General features: G+C 33.5%; 1 protein-coding gene across 5 annotated transcripts in view; it reads right to left on the reverse strand.

Annotated features, from left to right (window-relative positions):
* Positions 1-533: 533 nt before the first annotated feature.
* The window catches only part of LOC111047981 (hemicentin-1), an 86,057-nt gene continuing 76,011 nt past the window's right edge, over positions 534-10,579 (reverse strand). For 2 of the 5 annotated variants that reach the window (XM_039425872.1, XM_039425871.1), the window contains exons 11-12: positions 4,606-4,782; positions 535-1,129 (exon numbers count right to left, since the gene is read on the reverse strand). In XM_039425872.1, the coding sequence (XP_039281806.1) occupies positions 957-1,129; positions 4,606-4,782 (350 nt within the window). In that variant the 3' untranslated portion in view covers positions 535-956. Of the gene's footprint in view, positions 1,130-4,605; positions 4,783-10,579 lie in introns of all 5 variants that reach the window. The other 3 variants (XM_039425875.1, XM_039425874.1, XM_039425873.1) reach the window with 2 other exon arrangements.

Consider the following 10,579-nt stretch of genomic DNA (forward strand, 5'->3'; position numbering starts at 1 on the left):
CAAATGTTGCCTGCGTCGGGTGGCTGTAGAGGACTCTTTAATTTTTGCACTGGCTCGACAGTTGAGACCTGCGACAGTAGAGGACTGAAAATCAGTCTTCTACGGTCGCAGGCCTCAACTGTCGCAGGCCTTGACTATCGCGCCCCCGAATCTTAGACCTCACTTCGCTCGGTCAATTATTCATATTAGTTTTAAATAATTCATCATTGTTGTATCTCGTATCGATATTAGATGATAGTAAATTATATAGCCCTAGGGAGTAAACCAACGAAATTGAATTTAAAAGAGTTTTCAGATTAATTCAATCACCTTGTTATGAGCAGAGTATTCGGGTATTCTGCACAATTCATAATATATTAGTGAACAGATCCACTTTATAAAGTCAGCATCTGATAGGTCTGCTAGCTATCCTTAAATTGTCCATTTTATTAGACAAAGGAGATGGCTTCATTGTGTTCTATCTCCACACTGTTGCCAAATCGTTTGTAGGCTATGAAGGAATATAATGAACTACCAAAATATTAATTCTCAATAAGAATAAGAATAAGAATAAGAATAAGAATGCTTTTATTCCTTTGAGCACATAAAAATGGCAATTGGAAACGTCAATTACAATATAATAATAATAATAATATAGGTATTTTATAATTGAATATAATATAATTGCGATGGAATTTATCATTGTTAACAGGAATCAACAATCAATATTAGGCTATATTAGATATGCATACCAGGATGACTTGAATTACAGCTATCTTCAATACTTTACACCTTACCTGGTTTAAGGCGATGGAAAAAGAAACTTGGCAACCATGCCTTCCTATCATTTCCACTGACTCTATAAACGTTAGTTCTATAATTCTCTAACAAGTTGTGGATTTATGAAATAAAAAACTATTGAATTCCATTCTTATTTTCTTCTGTTAGAAACCTCCATTCCAATATAGATATAATTGTTAACTTCCAATCCTGCCCCTTTGCACATCATAGCTGTACTGTTGAAATGGTACACTTATAGAAGTGGAAACTTCATTTTTCTCTCCGAGTTTGGTAACTGCTTGACACGTGTATATGCCACTGTCAGAAGGTTGAGCTTCTCGAATTCGAAAAGTGAATATCATTTCTTCTCCTGTTGAAAAAAAAACTTTCTTCATTATAACTTTGAAAATATTTCCAATTCAGCTATTATTTTTATGGTTCATACATCATCAATGGGTAGAAATTGGAGTAGAAATTGTGGCACAAGAAATCTTGAATATATTATACAGAATGTCCCACCAAGGTTGTAACAGCCGTTGACCGTAGATTCTACTCGACATTTCTGACAAAAAATGTTCTGTAAACTTTTTTTCTATGGACCGTAGTTTTCGAGATATATCGACTTTTCGATATTTTAAGAATATGCCTACTTCCGGTCATTGAATACTCAATAAATCGAAAACTTCTGGTCGAGTTCCAATTTCAAGGGTATTGTTGAAAAGAGAAAAACAAGATTAATGTAATTTTTTGCCACACTTGGATGTAATGAGCTGGTTTACGTGCGTCATATGGAGGCTGAAAGTGATTGTTTTCTGACCAGGCCGGTAAAACTTTACGGCCCTAGGGCTGTAAAATGACCTTGAATAACAGCTGATCGTGTTCGATCTCACAAAAATCATAGAGAGATAATCTCATAACGACTGTAATAATCTATATAATTATGTATCGTGAATCGTGGTATTATGTCTATAATATATTTTATAAATTACTGTTTCCTAATTTAATATTTATTATTGTGTTTTTGATATCAAACAATAGAATACGATGATATCTCCATAGCCTCAACAATATAATGTTGGCTGCATTGTCCATTGTCAGAAAGGTACATATTGCAAGTATTTAAAAGTGAAGAATCGAATTTGAAATCAAAGTACAATAATTGTATCAATATTTAAAAGTGAGGTAGAGTAATAATTGTTTCTTTTTTATTATCGAATTCCACTTCTTAATGCAATACAATCAACAATAATAATAAGAAAATACAGCAAAGATCTGAAGTTTAAGGTAAGCCTACTGGTGAAACTCAGCCTTGACTGGAAAATTCCTAGTATTTTTTCCGTAATTCATTATTAAAACTTTTAGATAATTTTTCTTCAATATTAAACCATATAGAGAAAACATTAGGCCCATTCAAGATTGAATCTTCGAATATTTTCTCTATGATTTAACTATTTTCAGAGCAATATTTTGTTGTGAAAATGCCAGCAAACCGGCTTCAAATTTGCTGCTATACACTATATTATAGTAGACCTAGCCTACATACTTTACCTGACTTAATTCAGAGTCAAAATTTTATTGTGAGACAGATAATAATATTAATTTTAATAATATGAGTCATGAGCCAAAGTCTGTTGTATGCTTTTTAGGAGTGAAGTAAACTTTTTTAGAAGTTAGTCTAGTTTACAGTACAGTATTACGTGTATGCTAAGTGTTATCAGTCAGGCCCCTATGTTCAACAATATGCAATGGCCAAGAGCATAAAGACGTAATACATCAGAACTCAAAGTTCAGTGAATAACAAACATGATTTAGGTTCGAATCTCCGGTCATTGACATTTTTTTTGTTGATGAATTTCGACTTTTATTAGCTATTTTTTATATTAGTTACCGTAATTTAAATTTCAATCAATTTTTTAGATATATTTTGAGACAAAACTGTGAAATATGCAATTATATTAACTTTTTCATCACATTATTTCAAAATAGTAATGAAAATTCTATTCATCCATCTATCCATGAGATATTGCACCGGGCACAAAGCACGAGCTATAAAAATTCAAACAATTATTCGAAATATTAATAGTATAAAAATATGGTCACTATTGTAAATTATTAACTAGTAATATTGAAATTAATTGACAGTAAAAGTTGTCATAACCAAGATTCAAACCATCAAAATAGGCTGTTTGAATTTTATTTATTTTTCAATTTCTTATATATTGGGAAGTTTTTTTTTGGTGTGGCGAAAAATAGTGTTCGCAACTCAGGCAAAAATGTTTTTCTGGCTCTCGAACACTTCAAGTTCTCGACTTTGTCTCGGACTTGAAAACCGCGATCTCGAGCCGGAAAACGTACATTTTCGACCCTAGGTGCGAAATATACTATTATCTGTTGTTAGATATTTTATAGTTTTTTATTAGGGCTTAAACTTGAAAAAATGCTATTCTTCAAATTCAAAGTGAAATTTCAAACCTTCAAATTTTTTTCTTGGTTTTTCTCCGGGTGATTATAGCGGTTTCAATATTTTAAAAACTTGTTCATAAGCTTTCGGATAAGTATAAATTCGAAGAGGTAAGCTCCATGATAAAGTGTTCAAAACTGCTAATATCTGGAATGAACACCTTCAAAATGAGGAAATTCACAAACAGCGCATGCATCAAGAAGTGATGATCCTAGTGTGAAATCACCTGATTTCTCACTGACAATATTCACACGTTTCAATCAATATTTCAACATTCTACAATGATACGAATTTTTCAATAACTTGCATTATATCCTGTGCCATAAATCCTGAATAAAATAACAAGAAGTGTATGTTTCAGCCTATTTTCAGTATAGTTTTCAATGTGCTTTACAGTTAATTGGCAAATTGGCATGACATGTATCAACTTTGGCTAGTAGAGAAGTGTTCGCGTTCATTATCATTGGATTTACCTTGATTGAGTAGCCTACTTGAACATGTTATTGGTGTATGGAGAGTGTGGATGCAACTCAAGAGAGGAACTTACCTTTTCGAATTTATACTCATTCGAGAGCTTATGAAATGGAGAAGTTTTTGAAATATTGAACCACTATAACTATCCGGAGAAAAATGGAGAAAAAACTGTTTGAAATTTCACTTTGAATTTGAAGAATAGCATTTTTTTAAGCTCAAGCCCTAATAAAAAACCAGAAAATTTCTAACAGCAAATAAAATTACATTACTTTTGTTATAAATGTTTTTCTTTTTCCAACAACACCCTTGAAATTGAAATTCGACCAGTAGTTTTCGAGTTATTGAGTATTTAATGACTGGAAGTAGGCATATTCTGAAAATATCGAAAAATCAATATATCTCGAAAACTAAGGTCGATAGGAAAAACGTTTACAATTTTTTATTTTGTCAGAAATGTCGAGTAGAATCTATGGTCAACGGCTGTTACAACCTTGGTGGGACACTCTGTATATTACACAACCAATGACTCTATTAATTTTCATACGGTACTTTTATATCAACAATATTTTATATTTTCCAAGGTAATCAATCATAATATGAATTTGATTAAATTTTGTGATCTTATGGCAAGTACCTAAGTGACAAGTGTGAGTATATCCACTATAATCCAATACAGATTCTATAATGTTTTACGAAAATTACATGTCTCTTTTTTGTATGTTTCTCCCAGGTTCAATATTTTCTCTCTTATCATGCGATAAGTACTATAATAGTTTCTCTGTATTATTTTCCGTATATTGTTATCAAAGTTGTGAAGTTTTCGATTTTTGTCCTACACTAAAGAGGTTCGATTACTGTAGTTGTTAGAATGCAATTCAGTGTTGCCTTTAGTGGAAATAATGCACACTCACCTACAATACTTGAAATTTGCATCTCATTTGGATATTTTGCAGATATGCTAACGTTGTTGAATAACCATTTGACGTCTGCTTTTGAACTACCTTCCACATTGCAGGTGAGGGTTACATCCCAACCTCTTCGGATGGTGGTTCCAGAAGGAGGGTCAATTCTCATCTTTGGCCGACGGGCTACACCAGATACAATATATAGAATCCATGAGAAATTACAATTCTTGTAACAGTCCTTAAGGCATTCAAATTCGAACAAGAGTTATTGTAAAACAGTGATTTTTAACCTTTAATGTTTAGCGATTCACCATGTTTTGGATGTTGCCCATTTCCGCCACCCACTGGATCTCCCCCTCTCGCCAATCAACAAATAACAAATCGACATAAGTTAATTAGACGTTCCCAAAAAAATAATAGTAAATTCACACAAAACGTCAATTTTAGGCATGATTTTTAATACTTATTTTCAAATCATTTTTGATCGTAGTCTCTCCAGTCCTTACAATCTGGATTATTTTTCAATGTTTTTGGTTCGGTACGGCATACATGGGGTAGCGTACACAAAAATAGCCGGGATTGCTCTGCCGTGAGCCTGCCTTTTGTAGTATCTAGGAGCGTGCAAAGAAACTAATTTTAGGTTCAACACCACATGTATGAAAGAATGCTTGAAAGGACAACGATTTGACAACATCAAATAGATCAAGAAAAAAATGAGGGAGGAACTAGCAGCTAACAATCCTACAGGAGACTTCAAAAATGTGTTAAATAGTGGAAGAACCGTTAAAACAAGTGTATTCGTTTTATTAGAGAGTATTTTGATGGAGATAAAGTTGTGTTGCAAGAATTTTAAAAAAAATACAGTTATTTTTGGGTTTCGGTACCCGTAGTAGATTTCCAGATCTGCCGATGAAGACGTTATTAAGCCACTTCACTGCGTGTTTTAGGCCTACATTACAGTTATCATAAAGTAGCCATCAGGCTCGCTTCGCTCGCCATATCCGTCTAGCCAGGGGGCTCTGCCCCTTAGACCCCCGACTGGATCGCCCAAAAATGAAATCAGCGGGCTTGCTTCCCTCGCCTGCATTTTTCATTCGAGCATGCTTCATTCCATCAGAAAGTCAAAGTACTGGAAAAATGCAGAAAAGCTGAGAAAAACGTTGGAAAACGCTGATTTTGGGCGTATCTTTGATGAAATATTAAAGTCACCACATCACTAAATTTTTAGTCCCTAGCTTAACCTCTGTACCAAATTTGAACATTTTCTGTCTATTACTTGATGGAAGAACTGAGAAAACGCAAAAAAACGCTAATTTTAAGCGTATCTTTGGCGTTATTCCAAACTAGCTGGCCCGGCGAACTTCGTAACGCCAAACAGTTAGTGCATCTCATGACAAACTTTAGCTGGATGCACACCTGAGGAGGCGCGATGCGGCATTTTGCATCCAGGTGCTTCTTGCTTATTTGTTTGAATGGAAGAACTCACACACACTGATTCGGACAAAGCGTGGAACAGTGTGATAAAGCAATCTCCATAAGATCAACACTTTGTATCACCAAGCCGCGCCTCCTCAGGTGTGCTTAGTCTTCGCTCAATCTGATGCACTATATTTTTATGAAAATTATCCATCAATCAGTATTTTATATCTCAATGTGGACTTTCTATGTGCTAGTTGTACAGCATTTTGTATTTTTAGATATAGTTGAATGCACCTTGCTGGGGAATTGAATGGTAAGGTATATCTCATTGCTGCTGATTTTCCCGTGCATATTCTAAATTTACAGCATTCCGAGTTCTACGACCTAAGTTTGAACGTCATTCGCACCGCGGCATTATTTCATTTATTTATTCATAGACAATAGATACAATGCAGGTAAAAGCAACAGGCATTCGCCCAGAACTGCTTTAAACCTTAATTTGGAATACACGGTCTAGAGGTTATGTAAATAATAACTTAATTCACACACTGTTTTGAGTCCAAAAAATGTATGTATTACAATAATTTTGGATTTATCAGATTAATTAATTTCAAAATACAAAACCAAACCAAAATCTTCCTCCACAATCACAAAAAATATTAAAAATTTCACTTTAATCCACAAAGTAGGCTATACTCATGTTAAAATTCTAAACATGTTAAAATTATTATTAGAATTAAAATTTTGTGAATCAGTAAAAAGAAAGAAAATAGAAAAACAGATCTACCGACGGCTGTTGGATGACGCTATGAATATAACAGCTGATTCTTATTTCTGTGTGAGGCCAGCTCACAAATCTTCTCCCATAAGGATTACATGTAAACTTTGAAGGACCGTAGGAAAGAGCCTTAAATCGGATTATAAATGTGATAGGTCATAAACCTGGTCCTAAACATAACGAACACAACTAAAAAAAAAAACATCAAATTTGGTACATACATAAAAAAGTTATTGAACGTCAAAATTTGAGGCTCGATTTTTATTTATATAGATAATAGTATGTTTCGAGGGTAAAAATTGAGAACAAAAAAATTGAAACTTCTTCGGGACTCAAACCTAGGATCTTTCGATTTTTTTCAAAAAATTTTGAATGTACAACAATCATTTTAAACTTTATGTATGATTGGGTTAGATTCAGAAATAAAACTCTTAGTTGTTTCATTAATTTATTACCAAAGTCCACTGCTCTTTTCATCCAGATCATACAATATCCATTAATTTTTGCATCTATTTATGAAGTGATTCAAATAAATTTCAGAAAATGCCGGCAATATTCAAATATGCTGTTAAATTTTGGATTGCAATTGAATTCGCCCCCAAAATAGCTAGAAAATGATTATTTATAGCACTTTGTTCAAAATAATCTGACACGTATTATTTAAAATGTTTGTTCAAAAAGCTGAATAATATAGCTCTTCAATTGGGTTCAACAAATTTTCATTTCTGATTCATGGATCTCAGTAGGCTACATATGGTACCGTACCTAACCTTCATCATACTTGAAAACATCTCTTATGTTAAGAAAAAGTTGTCAATATTTCACCGATTTAGGAATTTGTCAGTGAAATAATATAGTATGTTGGCTATATTATTGTATTGATTTCATTTAAAATCAAAACTCTCACATAATTTAACTCACCGATCGTACCGGCAGCGGTAGTGTTGTATGGTAGATGATTTTTAGTGTTTAATATCATATTTAAAGATGACAAAAACAGCATTTCGAAAATTTAAAAGATTGAGAATCAATAAAATGTTGATATTCAAAACTTAACAACTCACAATAATATAAGCTATAAGAATGATATTGCTATAATATCGCTATAAGCTGACAGAATTTGTATCAAAACTCTGGTATCGAAACATGAGCTTCCTGTATCAAAAAACATATTGCAACACATTGTTACCAGTGTATCAATTTTTCTATGAGCTTCCTTTATACAAACACATCTACAACAATGTAGGTATGCTGTATGATGTTCCATGAATCAAATTTAAACATTAATTCTGAAAAATCTAGAAAGAAAATTGAAATTTGGGCTTCGAGGTGCACGATTTTGATATTTTTAGAATCTATGTTCAAAATTTGGAGATCTAAATCATTCCTGTTTTTCCGGTATGCAATCCACAAGTTGACATGTTTTGATGTGAACAAATGAACAAACGAACACACAAACAAACACAACCCTACTCTCTCTTATTATATAGATTCCTTCTAACACAACATTATTACACCCCAGCTGAGCTCCTGTAGTGAATTTGAACATTTTCTGTTCATTTATTCTCGATAAAACTGAGAAAGTGAAAAAAACGCAGATTTTGGGCATATCTTTGGCATTATTTCAAATTCCTTATATAGTGAGGTCCACGTTATAATGGCAGTGAAGAAAGATACGAGAATAACATTGCCAAATTGACTCAATTTTGCCACTGAGTGTACACAGCTGTTATTCAATTTATCCCATTAAATTTGATCTGATATTGATTTTAATTTGACCCAATTTCTTAGTCTTTTTCATTCAATCAATTTTAATTTCTTTGATAAAATGATCAATTTTATTTCAAATTGATTTAATTCATCAAAAAATAGTTTTTTTCATAATTTGATTCTAAACTAAGCTTTTATAACTGAGATCAGATTCACAAACCTGAAATGGCGGCGGATTTGAAAAGCTGTGATACACCAATCTGAACTTCAAAACAAAAGGAATTAAGTTATTAGGTTATTGGTATTCTATTCCAATTTCTTTCAAAAATGATAGAAAAATATAAATCTCTTTCAAAATAAGTAATTTTAATGAAAATAATTCTGAAATAACCTTTCAATATTATCTATACCGGTGGTACAAGTGGGTCTAACGTATGATGTGTAGGCTAACTAGAGCATGGATCGATGGATGAAGTCTAGGATGGTAAGTTATCAACTTTTAAAATGTCATTTCAAGTATTTTAATTTGTGTTTCTCATACAGTAATGTCTAAAAACTATTTCATTGTTTCAAAAATACATTTTAAATCAATTATATGACTTGTATACTAAAGTATTTTGATACAATGTAGAAAAAAATGGCTGCTGAGAATTGTTTGCTCACTTTTGTACAGTCAGGCCAGTTTCACACGGCAGAGACCTCGCTCCTGGAATATCATATTACGGAAGATCATATTTCATATTTTGCAGCTCTCCTGTACTTTCACATGGGGATCTTACAAATAAGCCGACAGATCTAACAACTACGCCGACGATTGCGGTAAAAACGAACAGGTACTGTACTATATAGTACATAAGTACAGTAGCTATTATAATACAACTTACACTGTATTCGTGTAGGAAATTTGGTAGGTTATCTATCTTGATTTCTGAAAATACCCCAAAATATGGGAGTAAGATAACTTTGAAAAACCAAAGTTTTCCTGCCGATTGAAGAAACATTAAAAATTAGTCTAAGACATATTATGTCTTAGAATAAAAATGTGTAACAAATATCAGATCACTATCCAAGCTATCAAGCTTTTCATAAACTTATTTGTCTCCTCATGGCAGAAGGTTTGCGCCCAACGTTTTCACTTAAACATTTCTATGATTAAATTGTGATAGAGAACATTATCGTATTGATCTTCTAAAGCCACTTCACTGCGTGTTTTAGGCCTACATTACAGTTATCATAAAGTAGCCATCAGGCTCGCTTCGCTCGCCATATCCGTCTAGCCAGGGGGCTCTGCCCCTTAGACCCCCGACTGGATCGCCCAAAAATGAAATCAGCGGGCTTGCTTCCCTCGCCTGCATTTTTCATTCGAGCATGCTTCATTCCATCAGAAAGTCAAAGTACTGGAAAAATGCAGAAAAGCTGAGAAAAACGTTGGAAAACGCTGATTTTGGGCGTATCTTTGATGAAATATTAAAGTCACCACATCACTAAATTTTTAGTCCCTAGCTTAACCTCTGTACCAAATTTGAACATTTTCTGTCTATTACTTGATGGAAGAACTGAGAAAACGCAAAAAAACGCTAATTTTAAGCGTATCTTTGGCGTTATTCCAAACTAGCTGGCCCGGCGAACTTCGTAACGCCAAACAGTTAGTGCATCTCATGACAAACTTTAGCTGGATGCACACCTGAGGAGGCGCGATGCGGCATTTTGCATCCAGGTGCTTCTTGCTTATTTGTTTGAATGGAAGAACTCACACACACTGATTCGGACAAAGCGTGGAACAGTGTGATAAAGCAATCTCCATAAGATCAACACTTTGTATCACCAAGCCGCGCCTCCTCAGGTGTGCTTAGTCTTCGCTCAATCTGATGCACTATATTTTTATGAAAATTATCCATCAATCAGTATTTTATATCTCAATGTGGACTTTCTATGTGCTAGTTGTACAGCATTTTGTATTTTTAGATATAGTTGAATGCACCTTGCTGGGGAATTGAATGGTAAGGTATATCTCATTGCTGCTGATTTTCCCGTGCATATTCTAAATTTACAGCATTCCGAGTTCTACGACCT

This window comes from Nilaparvata lugens, chromosome 4 (assembly GCF_014356525.2).
Source record: "Nilaparvata lugens isolate BPH chromosome 4, ASM1435652v1, whole genome shotgun sequence".
In the NCBI taxonomy this organism is placed as follows: domain Eukaryota; kingdom Metazoa; phylum Arthropoda; class Insecta; order Hemiptera; family Delphacidae; genus Nilaparvata; species Nilaparvata lugens.